The sequence below is a fragment of the Temnothorax longispinosus genome, unplaced genomic scaffold (genome assembly GCF_030848805.1).
Source record: "Temnothorax longispinosus isolate EJ_2023e unplaced genomic scaffold, Tlon_JGU_v1 HiC_scaffold_18, whole genome shotgun sequence".
NCBI lineage: Eukaryota > Metazoa > Arthropoda > Insecta > Hymenoptera > Formicidae > Temnothorax > Temnothorax longispinosus.
The window spans coordinates 362,615-387,596 of NW_027269992.1; the positions used below are offsets into that span (position 1 = coordinate 362,615).

Genomic DNA, 24,982 nt, shown 5'->3' on the forward strand with positions numbered 1-24,982 from the left:
TTCATATTTCATCGATCTTACAATTAACCTGATTAAATACAAGAAATTAGCATTGTTCAAAAAATGTTTAACAAACACCTTAATTACTTAATAAATACAAAAGATAATGACAAAAACGTTAAAAACTATTAGAAACGTTTTAATCGCTCAGAAAATATCACAATATAATACATTTGTATTTGAAAAGATACAATCAGATGACAACATCGAGAAAGATTAATTAGAAAAATACCACTGGATCACTCGATTTCGGGTTTGTTCTCCATTTTCTTCGTTAACACCATTATATGGTATCGGTGGTGCAATGTCCAATTCATCCAGATGTATTTCATCGTATGGAATCCCCCATCTGAATGCCATATTATGCAGAACGCAACAAGCATTGACGATGAGAGCTGTAAGTATGAGAAAAGAATATTTCATTAATTAATAGAGGAAAGTCCCCTATTATGAGATAAGATCCTATAAGATAGCGGAGTTTCTGCTAAACTAATAGACCCTCATATATGTCCCCATATGGGACACATTATGAAATCATATCACATAATATCTCATATTAGAATCCTATTTCATAATAAGGAACTGTCCTCTATACATCGCAATAAATAGTAAAATTATAAAATAGCAACTTGTAACCTACATTCGGAATAAGGGACTGAGCAAAATGGTTGACTTTATAATTTTAAAACAATATTTTATGCTTTAAATCTTTGTTTTTAGTAACGCACAATACTGTCTTGTGTCTTAAGTCTTACAAGCCTTAAGAAATTGACCGATCACAGTCAATTATTCCCTTCAAATTCGACTGTGATTGATAAATGATGCATCATGCGCATCATGCGTGAATCGGAAAGTACCCCGATCGAGACTAAAGAAAACTATAAAATAATAAAAGACATTAAAAAGTAAAAATGCCAGCGAATTGTGGACGATAATGTAAAGCTCTTTCCTTTCGTAAACAACGCTAACGACCCTTTAAAATGCCAAAACATCGCTCTATAGACACACGAGTCCGGACATGATGTTCTGTGTACCTAGCGCCTGGAGTTCTTTTCCTGGACTTCATTTAGCTTCGGCGTCAGAAAAAATGGTAAAAGAGGGTAAGCAGAATCACCTACAACGTACAATTAAAGAATATTTTTCTCTTACAATTATTAAAACTAAAATAATCATAATAAATCTACAATGTGAGTTTTTAACCAACACAGCCTTTTTTGACAGATGTAGAAAAGAAGAATAAAAAGAGAAATAAAGAAAATAAAAAAAATACTATTTAAAAAATTCAGTAAAGCATGCATTCGATTATTTTTGTATATCAATATTATTACTGGACAATATAATTTCTTACCTAAAAGCCATGAATCTATTTCACCCTCTCTGTGTTTCCGTTCTAAATGAGCAAATATTTTCGATGATCGTAACACTCGAGCATCATGTGTTCGGCCACTATGGGCACTATTTACAGCAAGAATTTTGCAGTTGGAATCACAAATCTAAAATCACATCACATTATTTAGTAATTTATTATGTATTATTAGTATTATATTATATTGTCTATATATTTTAGCATTACAGAATACTTATATACTTACAGCTAACACATTTAATGAATGGCATAACTTTCTATTAATAAATAAATATTCCCTCTCAGTTTCTAGTGGAAAAATGGCAATATGTGTCCCATCTATTGCTCCAATTACCCCCGAAAAACCACATTTTTCGAAAAATCTAGAAAAAAAGTTATTATATATATGTATACGCCTGTTTATTTTAGCTGAACTTCTTGCACAGTTCATCTTCTCTCTTATTTTCTTCAAGTTAAAGAGAAAAAAAAAGATAAATTGTACAAACATTTTAGTTAAAATAAACAAACTTATTTTAATAGAATAATATTTTTATCCTTAAGGACCATTCCAAAATAGCTTGCAAATGCTCCATTGCCAATTGCGAAGGATAGCAACTACCACTGGAAAAATGTTATTACATCCTTCGCAACTGGCATTTGCAACCTATTCTGGAATGGTCCTAAAACCACACACAGACACATACACACACCACCTTCCACCCCCACCCACACCCACACCCATACCTACCCACCCACACACACACACACACACACACACACACACACACAAATTATTCGTATACACCGCGTACTTCCGGGATCGCAGAAATAACTACTCTCGTAATTATAAAAGAACTCTGGTTTATTCAGGCTCAGAACGGAATACAATAGAGTTCTGGGAAACCGGTCCGAACAAAACGAGTCACCAGATCAATCTGACAGGCGGTAATTAAATCAATAATTCTATGCGTCCCCGTTGTCAAGAATAGCGCTTCGGCTTGAAACTTCTGCGGAGCGGAGCCAATTTCAGCCCACAAGTATGAATGTCTCGGCACGGGCGCAACACTACCCCCCCTCTTCAGATTGTCGTCCCGACAATCCGGAGGCGCAATTTTCTGACTGGGCGAACTTTTCCGTACGATTCCAGGGTACCGGGACGGCCTCTTGCCCTACCCTGGGCTGCTGCCACAGGTTACCGGGCACCGTCTTCTCCTCGGTCCCAACCGTACTCTGGAAGTCCAGAACCGTGTCCTCTTCCTCATGGAGCGAGTTCCTAATCGACATCTTCCGGAAGGAGATACTCTCTCCCCCCTGCCGACTCCAGGGCGACCCCTCATCAGTTCCCTCGCAGGAGATCTCGCCTCCCAACACAGGCCTCCTCTCAGCTCCCGAAGTTGTCGGAGATGTCGCTGCTCCTCTTCTAAATCTTCGGACAAAGGAGGGGAGGAAGCTTACCGTGGACCCAACGTCTCGAAAGACTCCCCAAGTCTCTGCCTCGGCATTTGCCCTATGTCTCACGGAAAAACCACGGATCAAACAACCGTGAGAGAGGCAGTCTTCTAGCTTCGTAACTTATCCTTCGCCGGTATAAGGTTCGGCAACAAGCCAGCTCCCAAGATGTCCAACTCGGCGAGAAGTTACGACCGCTTCAGCTTCCGTAAATTTCTAAGAACAAAATAACACGCGCAGTAAACAATGCAACACAATTTTAATTTCTACCGTAATTAACCTTCTCCACAAATTATCACACCCAACCTAATCTATAACAAGCCCAGTTCCCTATCAAACTCTATTGTCTCTCGGAAAAGGAAGCCAACCTATCCGCATGCACAATTCTCTTCTTATGTCTCACAGACCTTTAAATACAATAGACCACATCATTCAACTTTTTCACTATTAAGAAAGGTCCTTCCCAATTGCTCTGCAATTTAGGGGCTCTACCTTTCATCCTTCGAGAATTATAAAACCAAACTTTTTCCCCTTCTTGAAAAAGAGTTTGCCTGGCCTTCAGTTCATACCAAGACTTTGCTCGTGAAGACTTTACATCCATACGTTCCCTAACGTTGAAATAAATCCTGTCCAATTTCTCCTTCAAATTCCCAATAAAACCTCCAACCGACTGAGATCTTCCCCTTGGAGGACTTCCTAAAAGCAGATCTAACGGCAGCCTAAGATCTCGGGCAAAATACAGCTCGGCGGGTGTTACTTTAGTAGTCTCGTGTTTAGAAGATCTGTAAGCCAATAAAAACATAGGGATCCAGCGATCCCAATCTTTCTGATTTTTAGAAATATACTTCGCCAAATAATTAACAATAGTCTGATGTTGCCGCTTGACTTGTCCATCCGATTGCGGATGCAGAGCAGTTGTTCTCGTTTCCGAATTCCAAGGAGATTCATCAATTCTGCGAAAAGTTTGGACTCTAAATTCTTCCCCTGATCCGTATGGACTTCCAAAGGGACTCCGTGTCTAGAAATGACTTGATTAACGAAGACTTCTGCCACTGTACTTGCCCTAATATTTCTGAGAGGAAAAGCTTCTACCCATTTGGTGAAACAGTCAACAATGACGAGGAGATACCTATTTCCGGAAGTAGTAATAGGAAGAGGGCCAAGTATGTCCATTTGTAATCTTTCGAATGGTGCCCCAACATTATAAATTTGTAATGGGGACTTTCCCTTCTCCAAAGGGTCTTTTTTAGACACGCAAACTTTGCAAGTTTTGCACCATTCCTCCACATCTTGTTTACAAAAGGCCCAATAAAACCGCTTTCGGATTTTTTCGAGTGTTTTATTGACTCCAAAGTGTCCTCCAGAAAAAGAATCATGCGCCTCCTCTAGAATCTGGTTAACACGGCTTCGAGGAACAATAAGCTGAAAAATACTCTCGACTTAAGATTTGGTGCTTCCCACCTCTTGTAAAGAACCCCATCCTTTAAACTCAAAGCATCCCAATAAGACCAATATATCCGGGCGGAGACATCTCCAGCGGGTATTTCAAAACGAGACGGACGTATTCCCGTTTCCTTCCCGCGGTAAATAGAAGCAATGCTAACGTCCTCCAATTGCTCCTTGCGCCAATCTTAAAGAGTTTCTCCTATGAGAATAATACGAGCGACTGATTTTCTTGATTCTTCCATCTGCCTCCTCTCCACTTTGACACAATATTCGCAACCAAATGATTCACATTGTCGTCTAGAAAGCCCATCGGCATTCTTGTGAATCAAGCCTTTGCGATGGATAATTTCAAACTCATATTGCTGGAGTCTCTCCAGCCAACGCGCCAATTGCCCTTCTAAGTCTTTGAAGGACATCAACCACCTAAGAGAAACATGATCCGTACGGATCAAGAACTCCCGCCCCAAAAGGTAATGCCGGAAAAATTTAATAGAATCGACTATCGCTAAGAGTTTTCGACGAGTAACGCAATAATTCCTACTTACTAAGTACACGATTGAAATGAGCAATGACTTTTTCTTCACCCTCTTGCTTTTGTGAAAGGACTGCGCCAATTCCAATATTCGAAGCGTCAGTGTCCAAAATAAATGCTCCCTCCCCACTCGGGAAGGATAACATTGGAGAAGAAGATAACACTCGTTTCAACTCTAAAAATGCACTTTGACACTTCTCGTTCCAAGAAAATTTAACCTGATTCTCTGTTAGAGCATATAAAGGTTTGGCCAAAGAAGAAAATCCTTTTACAAATTTCCGATAATATGAGCAAAACCCTAGGAAACTTCGAAGCTGATTCTTGTTATGTGGAATCGGCCAATCCCTCACAGCAGAGATCTTTTCCGGATCTGTAGTAACACCTCCCGAAGAGACTATATGTCCGAAATATTTTATTTCCTTTGCAAAGAGAATACACTTTTTAGGGTTTTTACTTTAAGATTAACAGAACGTAACTGTGAAAGCATTTTCTTTAAATTCTCCAGCATTTTATTAAAATTTTTACCGAAAATTATTACATCGTCCAAATAAACCAAACATATTTTATATAATAATCCTTGCAATACTTTTTCCATTAAACGTTCAAAGGTAGCAGGGGCATTACACAGCCCAAAAGGCATTACAGTGAATTGCCATAACCCACGTCCAATAGAAAAGGCAGTTTTTCTCTATCTTCAAGACAAATCTTTACCTGCCAATAACCACTTTTAAGATCCAGAGTGCAAAACCAAAAGTTTCCCGAAAGCTGATCGAAAATGTCATCTATTCTAGGCAAAGGAAACGAATCTTTTTTAGTTATTGCATTGACCATTCTATAATCGACGCAAAATCTCAACGTTCCATCTTTTTTCCTTACCAAAACAGCAAGAGAGACCCACAGACTTTGCGACTCTTCTATTACCCTTGCTTCCTCATTTCCTCAATAATCTTTTCTACTTCCTCTCGCATTCGTAAGGGAATTCGACGAGGAACCTGCTTAATGGGAGAAGAATCTTCTAAATTGGTGACATGTTCGACGGCTCCACAATTACCAGCAACAATCTCCTCGGAAAATACATCTTGATATTTCTCTAAGAAATCCGTAAAAATTACTTTCTGAGCCTCATTTAAATTTGAAAAATTATTAGTATAGAGTTCTTTCACGAATAGAGCTTTTTCAGAAGAAACTTGAATTCGAGAACAATTCAAAACCTTTTCTTTATCAGCTCCGAAGAAACGAAAGCAAATTCGAAAACATTTTCTAAATTTATTTTCCTTAAGAAATCTACACCCAATAAACAATCGTCATCCATGTCTATTACATACATAGGAATTTCCACGAAATACCTTCCCAAGAGAACTTTTGCCATGACCTTAAATTCAATGAGTACTACCTCTCCAGTGGAGTATCTAAGAGAATTGTCTTTAATCTGAATAATGTGCTTGCCCTCTCTAACCATTCTTCTACTAAGAATCGAAACGTCTGAACCCGTATCTATCTTGAAACAACACTCGTTACCATCCAACATCCCCTTATAACTAAAATAATTTGAACTTGATTTTATTCGATTAACAGAAAAAGTTTGAGAACAACTAACACTCGGGGTAATGTCCACTTCTGTTGTTCTCCCCCCGCCGAGAGCAACTAAACCGAGTTTCCCTTGTTCTGAGGACACTCAAACCGGAAATGTCCCTCCTTTCCACAATTCCAATACTCTTTTGTTCTATTCCAGTCCCTCCGCCCATAACCATAACCTTTCTTTCCTCTTTCTTCGACTTTTTCATCTCCGTCTCCCTTTTCATTACTCTTCACGCCCCTATCATTCCCTTTCTCAAATCGCTTCTCAAAATCCCTCCTTTCAAAATTTCCTTCCTGTATAATTTTGACGGCCTTTGCCCTCTCTATGGCCAACTTCAGCGAGGTAATCCCTTCTAGCTGAAGAGTCCTAACAAATCCGTCCGAAAGGGAAGAAACAAATTGAGCGCACGCGATCTTGTCTCGAACCGCGTAGGGACACTCAGAATAAGCTAATCAAGAGAGCCTTTCCAATTCGTGACCGAAAATAGCGAAATCTTCCCCGAATCTTTGCCTTCTGTTCGTGAACTAAGTATAATAATTTTGCGAAAATTGCCCCTCACCGAAACGTAGTTCTAATTTGGACTTTAGTTCTTCGTAACCCAAATTCTCTAAATTTTCTACCGATTCTAGGACAGAACGCGCTTTTCCCCTTAAGCACGACGCCAAAGCTACGGTTTTGATTGCATCGTCCCATTGATTCGCGCGCGCGATTAAATTAAATTGCGAGAGAAACTCGCAACGGAACCGACCCATCGTGTACGTCGGACTTGAGCTTATAGCCCAGCTCCGTGCGCGCGTCGTTCGCTTCCGGAGATGCGGTACGAGCCACCGGACACGCTCGCGCGCTGCTCACTTCCGGAAACACGTCAAAGGCCGACAAACCCGCGCGCTCATTACCCGACCCGGGAAACGCAAAATGCACCCCCGAACTCCGCATTTCTTCGGTTGCTCTATTTATGGAAGAACTTAGAGTCACACAGTGCCTTAGCAACACGACGCACTGCTCTACACCTGTGGCTTTGCCAACACCAAATCGTTCAATTATTGATCTACAAAAAATATTTGTCCATAGAATTACAGTAATTAAAATGTAATAGTACCTATTCATACTTAACAATAATAAACATTATACTCTTACCTATATGAATCTGGAGTTGCAAATCGCCATAGACTTAACAGAAATTGTTTGTCCGCAGGTATCATTTCATTACCATTTGATGTACGACAAAGTTTATCTCCAATTTCATTCAAAATGTATTCAAATGTTGAAGGCTTTATCCTGATTATTAAACAATTCAAATTACAACCGAAATGGAATTAAATCATAATTTCAAACACACACAACACACGCGTGCACACACATTTATTTGCATAGAATTATATATATAATTATATATATATATATATTACTATAATTATATATATATTACTATAAAAAAATTACAAATTAGCAATAATTATACATACCGAAAATGCATTTTAAAATATTCACTGCTAAGTGATGGAATTACATGGTCCACATAACCTCCTATTTTCGGAATACGGACACGATCTTTTGGAAGTAAAATGCCCACCACAATGTCCACTTCTTCATCATCGTAAAGATGATTAGTACAGTCTAAAAAAGTTTTTACGGTATATATTAACAGAGCATCCATGATCTCTTTAAACTCGTTCAGTTTGCGTTCCGTATTCTGCTGCGGTCCATTTGCACATACGTGATGTAAACTTCGCTTCAGAATGGTCTATTTGCACAGCGTTTATAACATTGGTACCACTAATAGACCGGGTTTATGGGAGCATAGAAAGCGAAAGTATTTGGAGCGTTTGAAGCTTGAACTGGACCGCACCCCAAGATGCTGACATCCCATTGGACGGCGGACAAGGGCTTTCGCTTCTACCTCGGCGATGCGGCAACCAATGCCAGCCGTCGCACCATGCACGATGTGCAAGTTCGCGGCGAGTCACTCAGAACGTTTTCGAGTGACCGAATATGGTCATTGTGACGTTCCCCGATGTGGCAGGTAAGTATTACGTTTACTAGAATTAGATTTACTAATTCTGCTTTTCTTTCAGGTACCCGGACTTCGTAGGATCGTTTCGCCCAATCATTGGATCGGTAAGTATAGAATACGTAAGTATAAAAGGTGACCCAGGTAGCACAACGTCGTCAATTAGACGTCTTTTTTACGTACGCATTCGCCAGAACGTACGTCAAACTGACGGTCAGTATGACGTCTAAATGACCCTATATTGACGGCCATTTGTCACAGCATAAGTGACGTCATCGGATGACGTCAAATTTACATCAGTATATGACGTAAGTTTATAATAATTTTAAAAATGCTCTAAAAATGACATAAATATGAGTCATTTAAAGGTATGTATATGCCGTTATGCTTTTGTGAATTAAGAATTTTAGAAAAACAAAAAAAAAAGAAAATACATTTATTATGTACCGGGTGGTAAAAAATTATATGTCATGGCTTTGACAGATGATTCTCCAGATCGAGATCGGTAAAGATCTGAAAAAAGTTGCATCCGCAAAATTGATCTTGACCTTGTAAGGTCAAACTTTTTTATTGGCTTAAAAAATTCTGCTCATCAAGAGGAACAAAAGTCTTAAAGAGACCATAGGTCGCAAATAAACTCTTCAACCCAAAAGAAAACCATAAAGTTAAAAAAATTGGGATATGTGATTTTGTCGCGAATATTGATAAAAGAAGTTTTGTTTTTCTCTATCGACAAACTGACAAATCAATTCATGCTTTTCTTTTCCCTCAGGAACAGAGAAAACTCATGTTCCGCTACCAACATAAGCAGTCTATGTTTAATATGTCTATGGTTTAAATCGATTTATCATTTATATCAATTATATTAATATATGTGGCGGCTGGCCCCATCGCGCCTAAGGTCCTTGGCACATAGAAAAACTTAAGCAGTAAAACTTAAGCAGTAAGAAATCAACAGTATGGATTTGCTACCGCTTAGGGCCGTGCCTTAAGTTCTTGACTGTGATTGGCTGATTTGCTTACTGCTTGAGTTTTACTGCTTAAGTTTTTCTATGTGCCAAGGCCTTAAAGCACGGCGGCCCAGCCACTACTACTCGCAAACGCTGCGTAGCGCTAGGTGGCGCCGCCGTGCACGGAAGTTTCCCTCGGCGCTCCATAGGCGGCGTCAGGCGCGAATTTAACTCGTATATAAAGAGACCATGAGAGCCAACTAGACACTTGTTCTTTTGCCACGGTACGCGGCCTAGAGAACCTTACGGCTTAATTATAAGATATTGTCGGTATCTCACTCTGCCTTTGATTTGGAAACGCTTACGATGGAACGTCGTTTGCGACATCAACGTAGTATAGGCGAATGCATAGAGATGGTCGTGACCAACGTCTAATGCTCCGAGCAATTGACCAAGCCCTTGGAAATTATGCACGAGCACGCGAAATTTATGCCAATTTTCTACAAAATCGCGTTAACGGACGACGGGTACGCTCTTGTGAAATTCCAGATCGTCGAGAATTTCAACGCCTTGAAGAACGTTTTGAGGACCAAGAGCGATTTGAAATGCGGGCCGCTGGTCATCATAGAGCAGGACGACCTCGAATTCATTGGCAAACCGAAGAGCGGGTCATTGCATTGGCACGAGCTTTTCCCGTCATGGGTTTACGGCGTATAGCGGCACGCGTAGGCATATCGCACCCGACAGTGCTTTGCATAATACGCGAGGAGGGCTTGCGGCCTTACCGGGTGCAAATAGTGCAGGAATTGCGGCCTAGAGACCGTTATGCTCGCAAAGAATTCTGTCGGTGGATGTTACAAAAACTCCGTAATGATCCCAACTTTTTAGAAAACGTGCTGTTCACGGATGAATCTAGTTTTTCTAGCACGAGCATTTTGAACAGACAGAATGTCCGTATTTGGGCTTATCGGAACCCTCACGCCATGCTACAGCGTGTTCAACAGGGGCGTTTCGCGATTAATGTCTGGGCAGGAATTATTAATAATAATTATATTGGTCCCGTTTACCTGCCATTGCGACTGACAAGCGCGCATTATCTTACATTTTTGCGACATGACCTAGTGCGTAGAATGCGACAAATTATTCCCCGTGAGCGCCGCAACCGCGTTTATTTCATGCATGATGGCGCACCACCACATTTTGGTAGGCAAGTTCGTGCTTTTCTTTATCAGCTTTTCGGAACCCGGTGGATAGGACGCAGACCTGCACCACATTTGTGGCCACCTCGCTCTCCCGACCTAAATCCTCTAGATTTTTTCTTTTGGGGAGCTCTGAAAGCATTTGTTTATAGGTCGGGCATAGCGGTCAGAACAGCTGAAAATTTAAGACAGCGCATCGATGAGGGAGTAGTTAGATTGACACGAAATGAAACTATTCTTGCCAGAGTGAGGTCTAATTTAAAGGCAAGACTACAAGCTTGCTTGCGAAATGGAGGACGTCACGTGGAAGCCGGAGAACAAGCACGTATGCTGAGAGCCATCGGTGTGAACGGAACGGTTCTCTGGGTACCCAGACGTAGAAGACGTCGTCAAAATGCAGCGCATGACTAGATTCGCGACACACACACACACACACACACACACACACACACACACACGACAGAGAGGGTTTGGAGTCATTAAATACCGTGGAAGTGACGAACCGCGGGGTCCTGATCTCTGCGTGACACACACACACACACACACACACACACACACACACACACATTAACATAGACTGCTCATGTTGGTAGCGGGACATGAGTTTTCTTTGTTCCTGAGGGAAAAGAAAAGCATGAATTGATTTGTCAGTTTGTCGATAGAGAAAAACAAAACTTCTTTTATCAATATTCGCGACAAAATCACATATCCCAATTTTTTCAACTTTATGGTTTTCTTTTGGGTTGAAGAGTTTATTTGCGACCTATGGTCTCTTTAAGACTTTTGTTCCTCTTGATGAGCAGAATTTTTTAAGCCAATAAAAAAGTTTGACCTTAAATTTCAAGGTCAAGATCAATTTTGCGGATGCAACTTTTTTCAGATCTTTACCGATCTCGATCTGGAGAATCATCTGTCAAAGCCATGACATATAATTTTTTACCACCCGGTATATGTCGTGTGTGCATACAGCCGCGCGGTCACCCATCCAAGTCAGTACTGCACTTAACGTTGCTTGACATCGATGATCGAACGGACTAGTGGTGATCCTTTGACTCTGGCGCTTCCTTGTTGCTAATACTCCTATATAACATATCTTTATAGTCCAATAAGGAAACCTTTTCTTCGCCAGTGAATAAAATAAAAGGAGTAGTAATAATCGACACTGACTGGCAATATAAAAATTCTTTAATCACACGACGTTTCGACCGTCACTTTCGGTCCTTATCAAGTGTTCAAATTACATCGCTTGCAAACAATTCAGTCCTGGCATTGTGCCAACAATCCAAAAGTCAAGAACTAAAATAATGAAAAAATATAAAAAAAATATATAAAATATATAAGTCAAGAACTAAAATGATGAAAAAATGTAAAAGAAAATATAAAATGTAAATTCAAGAAAAGTCAAGAACTAAAATGATGGAAAAATAAATTGACATGGTTAAAAAACTTACTAAAATAATGAAAAAATATAGAAAAAAAAATATAAAATATAAATTGACATGTTTAAATAACTTACAAGTTTGCGCGTCATATGTAAAATTCGTTGTAAATGTGGGAAAAGCATGTCAGCAGTCCACGGGTGACAGAGGCACACTGATCACGATCGACGTTAAATGTTCTTTATTATTATATCATATGCCCCGGTCAAATTATCCGTGTCTTTCTGTAGATTGATTGTGTTGTTATTTTGTTTTATGAAAAACATTTCTGCGATCTCGCGTTTTCTAATTTGTTTTTCGCAATGTAATATCTCTGTTTTATGCCATTCGAATTCGTGATCAAAAGAGGTACGATGCTTACTGACAACGGAATGGTTGCTGACATGCTTCTTAATATCCGCTCTATGCTCTTTAATGCGTGTTTCGAGATGTCTTTTGGCTTAGCCAATGTACGTGGCATCGCAATTTTCGCAGTTAATTTTATAAATTAAGTTCGTCTGCTTGAAACAATTGAGTCTATCTTTCCCTCTCCTTATGACGCAATCAAGGGACTTAGGAACTGTATAAAGACCATGAAGACCGCGATCATTAAAAATACGCAAAAGTCTCTCGCTGAGACCTTTAATGTAGGGAAGTGTTATACAATTTTCTGGTATTCGTCGTATAATGTCGTTTGTGTTAGATGTGTTATCACGGTAACTGAGCAGTTTCAATCTATCTTTAATACACCTGTCAATAATATGTGGAGGATAACAGTTGTTCAGAAATATTTTTTTGATTTTAACAATATTGTTATCATGGAACCGTTCGTCGGATAGTAATATCGCGTGGTCGACCAAGCTTATTATAGTGTTTAGCTTGTATTTTTTCGGATGACTCAAGAAATATGTATTAAAGATAGATTAAAACTGCTCAGTTACCGTGATAACACATCTAACACAAACGACATTATACGACGAATACCAGAAAATTGTATAACAGTTCCCTACATTAAAGGTCTCAGCGAGAGACTTTTGCGTATTTTTAATGATCGCGGTCTTCATGGTCTTTATACAGTTCCTAAGTCCCTTGATTGCGTCATAAGGAGAGGGAAAGATAGACTCGATTGTTTCAAGCAGACGAACTTAATTTATAAAATTAACTGCGGAAATTGCGATGCCACGTACATTGGCCAAACCAAAAGACATCTCGAAACACGCATTAAAAAGCATAGAGCTGATATTAAGAAGCATGTCAGCATTCCGTTGTCAGTAAGCATCGTACCTCTTTTGATCACGAATTCGAATGGCATAAAACAGAGATATTACATTGCGAAAAACAAATTAGAAAACGCGAGATCGCAGAAATGTTTTTCATAAAACAAAATAACAACACAATCAATCTACAGAAAGACACGGATAATTTGACCGGGGCATATGATATAATAATAAAGAACATTTAACGTCGATCGTGATCAGTGTGCCTCTGTCACCCGTGGACTGCTGACATGCTTTTCCCACATTTACAACGAATTTTACATATGACGCGCAAACTTGTAAGTTATTTAAACATGTCAATTTATATTTATATTTTTCTTTCTATATTTTTTCATTATTTTAGTAAGTTTTTTAACCATGTCAATTTATTTTTCCATCATTTTAGTTCTTGACTTATATATTTATATTTTTCTTTTATATTTTTTCATCATTTTAGTTCTTGACTTTTGGATTGTTGGCACAATGCCAGGACTGAATTGTTTGCAAGCGATGTAATTTGAACACTTGATAAGGACCGACAGTGACGGTCGAAACGTCGTGTGATTAAAGAATTTTTATATTGCCAGTCAGTGCCGATTATTACTACTCCTTATATCTTTATAGTGTTCAAAAATTGTTTAATGATAATAACCGGTAAATATTAAAAATAATGACATAATTACAATTAATGTACAATAATTATTAATATAAAATTCGTATATTTAACATAATATAATATTAATATAATAATGTTAACAATATATGAGAACGCCTCTAAAGACGCTACCTGACAAAATAAAGAATTTTTTTAATGAATCGAATCAAAGTTGAAAAATAATTAGAAATCAAATTTAAAGAAACAAATTTAAAAAAAATCAATCTTTACTTTATGTATGTGCATATATGTTCACGGAGTAAGTTATAGTACTATATTTTCTATTATTCTTATAATATTTCTGCAATGTTGTTCTAATATTTCAACAAAATGTTGCAATTGTCTCTACAACATTGCATTGCAACTTGTAACGTTCCTGCATTTTCTTGCAAGCTTCATGCTATATGGGTCTGTTTTAATTTAAAAAAACTCAAAAAATAAAAATAAAATTGTGTACCAAATTTGGTCTTAAAATAACGTCTAATTCATGTCTTTTTTATGACGTCATACTTTCGTCCACAATAAGACGCCAAATACACGTCATATAAATGACATATGACGTCTTGGACGAAAAATGACCTTAAATTGACGTCAAAAAGACCATGTGCGCTACCTGGGGAGTATTTTAACTCTATAGCATACGTTAATTAACGCTAATGAATGATTAAATCGACAGAGATAAACATACAAAGTAAGTATACACTGCAATTAACGTATAACTAACGAATCTCGCTGTTTCGAGCCGCGTTCGTTTCTTATTGGTCGGTTAGCCGCGTGTGTCTCAATGAATAGCACACAGTGCTCTAATTGGCTAAAGGCTTTACAAAATCGTAAAATAATCTGAAAAGGTGTAAAACAATATAAAATAGCCAGGAATCACTCCTACTGGCTCTTGCTGTAACAAAACTATCTGAAACCGTGATAAATCGATGTAATATCGCCAGGGACGCTTCCCATTGGCTGTCGCGGTATGACATTCCGCTGTAGCTGTCGAAATAAGTAAAATATAAAAATTGAATGTAGAATAATATTAGGTGGAATTGGCCCTCTGAACTGCCTTTCGGCACTAATAATCGTAAAACATGCAAAATCTTATAGAATCTAATCCTGAACCAATCGTGGTTCGACTTTGACACTCAGTCAGTAGTATAATGTATAACGTGTATAGTGTGAATATTGTGATGATTGTTTGTATGTCTGGAAATGTCATTATGACAGGAATAAAGATGATTAGTGTAACTATTAGGTACTCTGTAAACTTCATTGTGTGGCTTTACTTGAATATATTATAAAAATGCAATAAAGGATTAATATTGAAAATAGGATAAAGATTGCTATTAATATTAATGACTTGAGTCCCTCTGGATCTATTTGTGAATGACTCGGCCTGTGATTGACTCTACTCTTATATGTCTCTATTTCGTTTACTGGGATTGGTAGGATATGTTTTTTAGATGTGTGTGTTCGTTATCTGTGTAAACTCGTTGTATTCTCTGTGTTGTTTCTTACATGCTAGTACATAAATCATAAACGTATAAATCTCGCGCTTCTTTGGCGTAAATGGACACGCTGTGTCGTAAAAACAATAAAATGACTCTAAATCTGCTTAATTGCACTCGATAAAGTAAAAGTCTAGCCTCTCGGGCTCGTAACACGATAAAATTAATAAAAATGAAAATGAATATTTATTGCGCACGGGTTTGGACCTCCGCCGCTTGTGATTAGTCTTCTCGAGTCGGACCTTCGTCGACCTCGCCTCTCTGCTGCTGCTGGCTGGCCTCGATGTTCGGAACCTCGCTGTTTCCAGCGGGCTGTATTTCCTCGGATGTGATAATGGCCTCGGCTATGGCCTCCAGAATTTGCTCCAAGATCTGGCTCTCGGATGTGCTCTCGAAGCTCATATCCTCTAGTGCTGTCTCCGCTGCTTCCCCATTGGCCCTTTCGACGGCTCCTTTTGACGGCTCCGCCATGCCCGGCTGCTGCGTGAGACTTACCGGTTGGCTGGCAGGCACCGCCGCTGCACTCAAGGCTCGACTCTGGAACAGAGGCTTTAGCAACCGGTTCCAAGGTTGTGACCAGGGGCCCTATTCTCGAAAAATATCGCATACGATATTTCACGAATGTTACTAGAATATCGCATGTCGCAGTAAATTTGTATTCTCGAATTTTCACAAGTACCTCGTATACGATAAATATCGTATATTTGGTATCGAATGGGTCAGACCAGTCGATACGAAATCTCGCATACGAAATTGAGGTAACGCGGGCAATGTATAGCTTTTAACACGTTGTGTCAGTTGTGTGGTTGGTTGATAGCTTACAGCAGATTTCGTTTTATATATTGTTTATAAGAAAGATTGGTGTAAATTAGGTAAAAAAAAACACACATTTAGTGCTATATTCGGTGTCGAACCTCATGTTTGCTCATGTTCGTGCTCACGCGAAGTATAACCTAGCAGTTCGTTGAGTATTGCACGTAATCTATTTTCACAGATTTATTGGAACATGCAAAATTTAATAAATTTAGAAGCAATTCGTCTTCTCGAAGAAGTTGAAGGAGGAGCAGTGGTTAGGCGATTATTTCATGCAAGAAATGATCCTTTCGAGTTATCCAATAAGGATTTTATCCGATTATACAGAGTAAATAAAAGAACAGCTGAAGATATCAGTAATATTGTGTCGGAATATATTAATGAACAACCAAGACGATTATCAGCATTAGATATAAACACACAGGTAAATAAAATTATTAAATTGTTTCTTGTATATGATTGTTTAAATGTTGTACCATTTACACAATATTTATTAAATTAATTTTTTACTATAGGTTGTAACAGCTCTACGCTTTATGGCATCTGGCAGTTACTAGACAGACATAGGATATAACATTAATTCAGCTGTTAGCCAACCATCTGTGAGCAGATGCATTAAAAATGTGACGAAAGCTTTGAATCAACCAGAAGTATTAAATAGATGGGTTAAATGCCCTTCAACTTTAGAAGAAGTTAAACGTATAAGAGATGGGTAAATATTTTTTAAATAAATATAGTATTAATTATTTTATTAATGATAATTTATATTATAAAAAGTCTTCTATCTTATTTCTATTTTTACATCTAAATTAAAATAACAGATTTTTAAAAAATGAAGAAACAATTTTTTATAAGCAATACTTATATATAGATTTATATTCGAAGAATGTAACTATCAATTAATGTTGAATAAAAATTATTAAGCAATTTATTTTCTTTTATACAGGTTTGGGAGAAATATCAATTCCCAGGAATTATTGGATGCATTGATTGTACCCATGTAGCAATCGTTGCACCTCCTACACATCATCCATTATTTCCTGAATATATATACGTAAACAGGAAAGGTTACCATTCCATTAATGTATAACTGGTAAGTTACTAACGCATAATGTAGCTATAAATTTGTAAAATAAATTTTATATACTGGATAAATTGTTAATATCAAATATGGAACCGCAGATGCTAACTGTATGACCGTATAAATTATATGTGCGTATAATAATTACATATATTTTTTAGATATGTGACAGTGATATGAAAATCATTCATGTAAATGCAAAATATCCAGGAAGTACTCACGATAGCTATATTTGGAATAATTGCAACTTTTTACCAATTTTGAGACAATTACACAATCGGAGACGTACTTTTTATCTTTTGGGTAAGTATAAATATATTAACATTTTTGTGTTTAATACATTCTAATTACTTTAATAGTTATTGAAAGGAATGATAACATCATTAATATATGAAATGTTTAATCTTGACTGATTGTTTTATGTTCTAGGTGATTCTGGATATGCCTTAAGACCCTGGTTATTGACACCTGTCATGAATGCTGAACCAAACTCTTCTGAAGATCACTATAACATAGCACATCGACGAATCCGATCTCTTATAGAAAGGACAAATGGTTTATTGAAAATGCGTTTTCCGCTGTTTATTGAAACATAGGGTATTGCATTATAAACCAGATGTAGCATCGCGTATAATTAATTCTTGTGTAGTATTACATAACATGTGCATTCAAGAAAATGTACCACTACTGTGCCCAGAAGATTATGATTTTGATTTTGGATTAGATATTAATGATAATGTAAATGAAAATGTAGAACGGAACCGTATTAATCCAGAGCTTGTCGCAGGAAGAAATTTGCGAAGATTACTGATTCAAAATATGTTTACTTACATATAATAATACATTTTACTTAAAATATGTGTATTATTTATTAACACATGTCTAAAGTGATACAAATGTCAACGTAATACATAATCTCATATATCTATATATGTATATAACCTTATAACGTTTTACATTATAAAAGTATAAAATAAAAACAAAAGTAAAAGTTAATAAGGTTTTGAAAGTTTATGTACTTATATAAGTTACCTTATTGCACCCAAAGTAACAAAAAATAGGAACTTTTCATTTATAATACTCTAGTATCACAAATTGTTTTCACAGTATTATTATTTTAGTATTATGAGTATGACAATATAATATATAGTAATAGTAATAATTATGATAATTAGCAAGTATAAGGCCCAACGGGCAAGTATTAGTAGTACAGTAACACAAATTAATATTGATATAGTAGTATACATAAAAATAAAATAATCTTTTAAATCATAAACACAAATAAAAGATATGAAGTCTTTGAAAATCACAACTTGAAAATTAGTCTTTTATATACGGATAAACATTAGATATATTTTCTAATGCAGTTGCCATTCTTTTTTTACTGTTACATCTCTTAACATTAATTTTAATTTTTTCCTATAATATTTCTTTCTCATCTGCTGATCTTTTGCTGTTAGGCCTACTAAATCATTAGTATATTCCATTGTTTTTTCAAATCTATGGCTTGCTACTGTTTGTTTGTGTGGTTCATTTTGTTTAATATGTCCTTGTTTTGTGTTACATGTTTTGTGTTCCTCTCTGTCATAGGTGTATTTTTAACGATTTTATTTCTATTTTCTTTGTTATTAGTAGCCATTACTTTATTCTCTTTATTTACGACAATCATTATTTGATTCTTTGTAGAAGAATTTTGCATATTGCACGTTGTAGCCTCATTATTATTCGTACTCATTGCCTCCACAACCGTTGCTTCAGGACCTTCAGAATCTGATATTTCTTGATACTCATCCAAGTATTCTACACCTTCATATTCCTATAAACAAAATTATATTTAAAAATAGATAATATAAGCTTGGCCAGAAATATTAGGCATTTATATTTTTTTTATTTACCTGGAATTCTTTTACCTGTATCATTTCCTATTGGTTACCGCCATTATACATAAGTTTAAAGTTTAATCTTATGTATAATGTCGGTAACCAATAGAAAGCAATACAGGTAAAAGAATTCCAGATAAATGAAAAAATATAGGTGCTTATATAATACCTTTGGCCAAGGCTATATATGTATGTACAAAGTTAAAGAAAAATTATATAATTAACATTACAATTATGTATAAAAAAAGAAAGTACGTACAAATACTGCTTCCGTTTCTGCAATATTATCAAGGCCACTAATTGCTGTTGCATTAATTGTTTCCAAAACCTGCTGTTCCGTAGATGTTAATTGCTCCGAAGGTAATAAAGCAGGGCCACCACCTGTTCCTTTCATGTATTTACTTATTTGACTATGTTTTGTTTTTGTTTTTGAACACAGATCTTGCCAAGTCTATTTAAAAAAAATTATTTTCTTACTAATAAAATTTCTAAACTACCCAGATAGCGAAGCGTGTCTGAGCAAAATTGCGCAAACCTGTGATTGCTTGTGATGCTGGTAACTTGCCGTACATTTGCTTCAATTGATTTCGAGTAATTTAATATTTGAAGCAACACGCAGGCAACATTGGATATATGTATTGCCAGCAATTTGTCGGCAAGAGAGCAGCATCAAATTTACTTCGCGTTGCTAACAATATGACAGCATTGTGTGATCCTATGAATTATTACAGCAACATGACAGCAACAGCTCAAATTTTAAATCAGACGATTTTAGAGCAGCACAAGTTGCTGGCAAGTTGCTACACAAAATTGTTATCAGTTGCCACAATTCTGCTAGCAACACATACTATGTTGTCGGCAACATGCCAGCAACAATGCAGACACGTTGCTATCTGGGTAATTACATATAATTAAATGATTATTACAAGAATCAATTATGACTGCGGTCCACTTGACGCTACAAATGCTTTGAAGCATTCCTTTTCTCATTTCTTTCAATGAAGAAAGAAGGAGAAGAAGAACGCTTTGAAGCATTTGCAGCATCAAATGGACCACAGCCTATGTTATATCTTACAAAGTTATAAATATATGTTCTTCTCTACTTACCTTTCTCCATTGTTTCCAATCTTTTATAGCTCCGTTGGGTATTTTATGTAGTTCTTCAGCGAGTGCTATCCACATTCTTTGTGCATCCTTTGTTGTAAATATTGAAGAAAATTTGCTTGATTTTAACTCCGGATTTTGTTTCATCAATTCAACTAGTGTTTCTTTTTGTTCCATAGTTATATATCCTGACCTCAATTTAGTGTTCATTTTCTCTGATAGCCTAACCTAAATAACAAAATAGATTTAATAAATAGACAAAGTAATTTTGATCAAATCTGTTACTAATACCTACGTCAATTTGTTATATTAATAATAGTTTACTTACCGGAGCCGATTTGATCATTCTGTCAGCACCAACTACAGTTTCTTTATCGGTAGTTGAGTGCTGCATTTTATGTAAAGTTTTTCTAACTTTATCCTGTTTTAATAAAAAAATAATTATAGTATACTCGTAGACCATTTTATGTATTTTACACACAAGTATTATATTAAGATAGTTTCGCGCGAAAAGAAAAATAAATATACTAACCTCAGAAGCGGTAATCGGTTTCGACGTACGAAAACAGCTCACGATATTTTATTCACGAATAATACGGCGTCACGATGCGAATATTATCGTTTGAACGAAGTTTCAGTCAACTTTCCGATTAGAAATTACACGGCTCTTGGCCTTGAAAAATCTGCTCTAGGTATTCGCAGCAATATATATGTACATTGACAGTACGATTTATATGTTAAGGTAAGGTTAAGTTTTCATTTCTTGTTATAGCAGCATTCTAATTGATGCAAATATTTGTCTTAAACCTGGCAACGCTGTGAGAGTATCGCGTACGAAAATTTTCGGGTTACACTTTTCACTTCATTTCAAGAATATAAATCAGTGGCTTTTGCGACATCGGTCGTGCGAAAATTAGCGTCCACGATATATATCGCACGATTTCGAGAATAGGGCCCCAGGACAACGAATGAGTTGATGAAAATTTATATCTGAGCCACTTACAACTTGGGCTGATATTACGGTCGCCACTGAATTTTTAGGCATAAATACATAAAGCCTGAATAACTGCGTTGCCCCGTTCTTCCTCTCAGCAAGATGGCTGCCGTCTTCTACGCCGCGGACGTGTTCAAGGCCGTCGGCCACACCCTTGTTATGCAATGCGTAATATACGGATATATGGATAGGATATTCACTGGGGTCGCGAACAAACACTCTCGCATTATTATAAACAAATAACAATTTATTAATTCTGGTCGTACAGCAATCTCCGTGTATGCGGACACGTCCGCTCGATCGCGTGGAATTGCGTCGAGTGTTTCTCGAATCGTCGCTACCGCTATGTGCTAAACTCGGTAAAAACCGAAAGGCGCAAGGATTATTTCCCGTATCGCGCACTCACTGTCTCTACAAACAAATAATTTTTACGCTAATAACGCTAGCGGATAACGGGATAAGACTTCCGGGTTTGATTATTAGAGCGCAACCGTTATACGTGTTAACGCACCGAAAGCTCGCGAAAGACTGTCCGGGAGGAACGGGTCTGACTCTCCCACTTTTAGGCTCACGCTGACCCTATCATTTAGGCGCGAAGCCCTCGCATTGGCCAATCGTGCCGTGAGGTGTAAATGGCACAATCCCTTCTGCACCTTAGTGCACTGGAATACGCTGAGTCGTTGTCGGGACTCAGCACCTACACTTCTGAAGATGCTACACTAAAGTGCAACGGCGTGAATTGGCTATCGCTCGTTCTGTCGTGCGTGAACCAATCGCGTGCTGCACCGATGAAATTCGCGCAAGCGAACAGGGAGTCACTCGATTTACACCGAGTGACTCTTAAGGTGCCTACTGATGGACGCGGCAAATGCCGCGCGCGGCAGCGCGGCACTTCAGAAGGAACTAGATTCTAGGGGCTTCTGATGCTGATGTCGCTTGCCGCGTCTGCCGCGTGAAATACCGCGGCAGGCGCGGTATAACCTCAATTTCTTAGTACCTCAGTTGCAGTTATCAAAGTTGTCAGTTTAACTAATAAATAATGTCTGCAAAATAAAAATTCATCAGTGGTTGCAGTATATTCACTTAATTTAATGAACAAAATGCAGAAGCAGACCGACGTGACAAGCTGCTCGGATCATTAGCTTTGTTATTAGCTAAAAAAAAGAAACGATTTAACAAAAAGAAGCGTTTCTGGGTTGCGCCAATTTAAAAAAAACGCTGTGAGTATGGTTTTTACCATGCCTTACTGCCAACACTAAAATTGGAAGATCTGTCGTTCCATAATTATTTTCAGATGTCAGCCACACAATTGGAAGAGTTATTAGCCATTGTAGGCCCACATATGGAGAAACAATACATCGTGCGAGAACCGATAGGTGCAGTAGAACGATTGACGTTAACATTACGGTAAACATCTTTTGTTTTTACTTTAATTATATGAATGTAAATGTTGCATTACATCAGTTATTATGTTTCAGAGTTCTGGCAGTTGGTGACTCCATGTCTTCAATGATGTATCAATATTTGATAGGCTTGACGACTGTAAGCAATATTATTGCTACAACGTGCAAGACTATTTGGGAACACCTGTGCCCTTTGGTCCTTCCACCTCGACTATTCGAAGATGAATGGCAGAGGATCGCAGAAAATTTTGAAGATATTGGGACTTTCCGCATTGCATTGGGGCAATCGATGGAAAGTACGTAACTATTCAAGTAATTTATACTTTTATAACGATTCTTTTCAGGCATTATTCAAATATCGAAAACGGGAAATAAATAAAAAAAACAATATAAGCAAACTCCAATTTCCTTGCAGTATGTGAAAAACATGTAATAATCTTTGTACAATTTTAGTGTCCGGACAATGCTGGCTCCAATTTCTATAATTACAAAAATAGTCACAGCATTGTCACAGCTATTAGCTATTTGTGATGCCATTACGTTTTGCGGTTCGTCGATATTGGTGCGTATGGCAGACGAAGTGATGGAGGCATTTTTCGTGAAAGCCGAATGGGTCAACAAGTTGATGCAGGGCAAATAAATATCCCAAAATCCGACAGTTTTTGGGGGAGGACCGTCTTTGCCTTACTGCATTGTCGGGGATGAAGCCTTCCCACTGAAGTTATATTTGCTACGACCATTCTCTGGAAAGAATAACTTGTCCGCCGAATAGCACATTTTTAATTATAGACTCAGCAGAGCCAGGCGAGTGATAGAGAACTGTTTCGGAATACTTGCTAGCCAGTGGCGAATTTACCGAAAACCGATCATTAGTAGCGTGGAAACTGCTATGATTGTAGCTTGCTTGTGCAAGCTACAATCTGCATTCATAACTGGCTCCGCAGGAGTAACGTCGAGAACAGCTACATTTTACCAGGTATGACAGATAGAGAGACGACAGAGGGTAATCACATGCAAGGTTCGTGGAGGATGATTATGGAAGATGTTTGTGCATTCGGGAACATATCTAACCTTTGTTATGCACACGTCTTCGAAGTTACGTACTATGCACAGGGGGTGTGTCATACCCCCAGTCACTTAAAACGTTTATTACAGACGTACAATTCGTTATTTTGACTCAAACAAAATTGCTGGCTATTGTTCAAAGCTTCCAAAATAAGGTCTAATAGGTTTCATTAATATTTTGCAACATAAAAAAATTATAAATGATATGTTAACTAAAGAAACCGAAAAATGGATTTTTCACTAAAAAATGCATAAAAAATTCAATTTTTAATATTTTTTAATAATTCTTGCGGGATTACTTTCTTGAAATACTACACTTTCAAGGAAAATTATTAGTTTATAGCGGAGTTGAAAAAAGTATATTTATTTTGCTATGAAGTCACGCGTTTTTCAACTTCTCACCACTGCCAAGAGCAAACTAAAGCCGGGCGGGCAAAACTATGTATAGGATCTTGAAGTGTTATTTCTAGACTACAGGTAGATGGCAGCACAGGTTCCGATTCGCATTGTACGTATTAGAAAAACGTGTTTGAAAATACGCTGGGGTATCTCCTACCCCCGGTGCATAACAAAGGCTAAATGTAGCACAAATACAAGTACTCGAGATGCTATGCTCATTAGAGATGAATTTTGTAAATATTTCAATAATGAAAGCTCAGTGGCATGGCAAAACGATCAATGATACTACATTTCAATACTACCTTGTTTTATTTGTAATATAATTTGTATATTACGTACTCCACAAAAATGTTTTTGAAGTGAAACTTCTTTAGGCACGGTAGTGAATTCGATTCGCGACACAAAAAAGTGTAACGGAAGTGAAACTTCTTTGGTACGGTAGTAAGTTCGATTGTGCAACACAAAAAGTGTAACGAATTAGGAGGGGTGTCAATAAGGCCGTTTTTTGGCCCACGTCAGAATCGCTCCAAACTGTGGTATTTTCTTCCTACCGATGTAGCTCACAACCTCCTAGAATCGTTTGCTGCCCGAGCAATTAGAGGCTGAGAACGGGCAACTTGAAATCGCAAAAATCAATGGAGTTTTTCACATGGTGGTAGTGCCGGTCTCATTTCAGCATGTCATTGTTGGGAGAGAGAGAGAAAAGGAGGGTGGGGGAGGGAGGGGAGAGAAAAAGAGGGAAGAGAGAAAGAGAGAGAGAGAGAGAGAGAGTGGAAAGGAGGGAGGAAGAGAGAGAGAGGAAAAAAGAGATAGGGAAAGGGAGGGAAGGGAGGGAGAGGGAGGCAAAGAGTGGCAGAGGGAGGGAGAGGAAAGCAGACCTGCTTCCTCCCGTCTGGTTCCCGTC

At 37.7% G+C, this 24,982-nt stretch overlaps 1 protein-coding gene, 1 long non-coding RNA gene and 3 pseudogenes across 2 annotated transcripts; 2 read left to right on the plus strand and 3 right to left on the minus strand.

The window, feature by feature from the left end:
• Window positions 1-216: 216 nt before the first annotated feature.
• On the minus strand, window positions 217-2,629 carry LOC139823781 (putative nuclease HARBI1; annotated as a pseudogene).
• Window positions 2,630-7,322: 4,693 nt separating this feature from the next.
• LOC139823788 (uncharacterized) lies at window positions 7,323-7,950 on the minus strand. Its single transcript, XR_011734870.1, has 3 exons — window positions 7,818-7,950; window positions 7,489-7,629; window positions 7,323-7,399 (listed from the first exon to the last, which is right to left on the minus strand). It is a non-coding gene; the product is annotated as an uncharacterized lncRNA (long non-coding RNA).
• A 7,858-nt stretch (window positions 7,951-15,808) lies between these two features.
• On the plus strand, window positions 15,809-18,208 carry LOC139823782 (putative nuclease HARBI1; annotated as a pseudogene).
• A 392-nt stretch (window positions 18,209-18,600) lies between these two features.
• Window positions 18,601-21,089, minus strand: LOC139823796 (uncharacterized). Its single transcript, XM_071796285.1, has 5 exons — window positions 20,750-21,089; window positions 20,546-20,638; window positions 20,221-20,445; window positions 19,373-19,564; window positions 18,601-19,049 (listed from the first exon to the last, which is right to left on the minus strand). Exons 2-5 carry the CDS (start codon window positions 20,609-20,611, stop codon window positions 18,744-18,746), a joined length of 789 nt encoding a protein of 262 aa, XP_071652386.1. The 5' UTR covers window positions 20,612-20,638; window positions 20,750-21,089; the 3' UTR covers window positions 18,601-18,743.
• A 224-nt stretch (window positions 21,090-21,313) lies between these two features.
• Window positions 21,314-24,361, plus strand: LOC139823783 (uncharacterized; annotated as a pseudogene).
• Window positions 24,362-24,982: the final 621 nt, after the last annotated feature.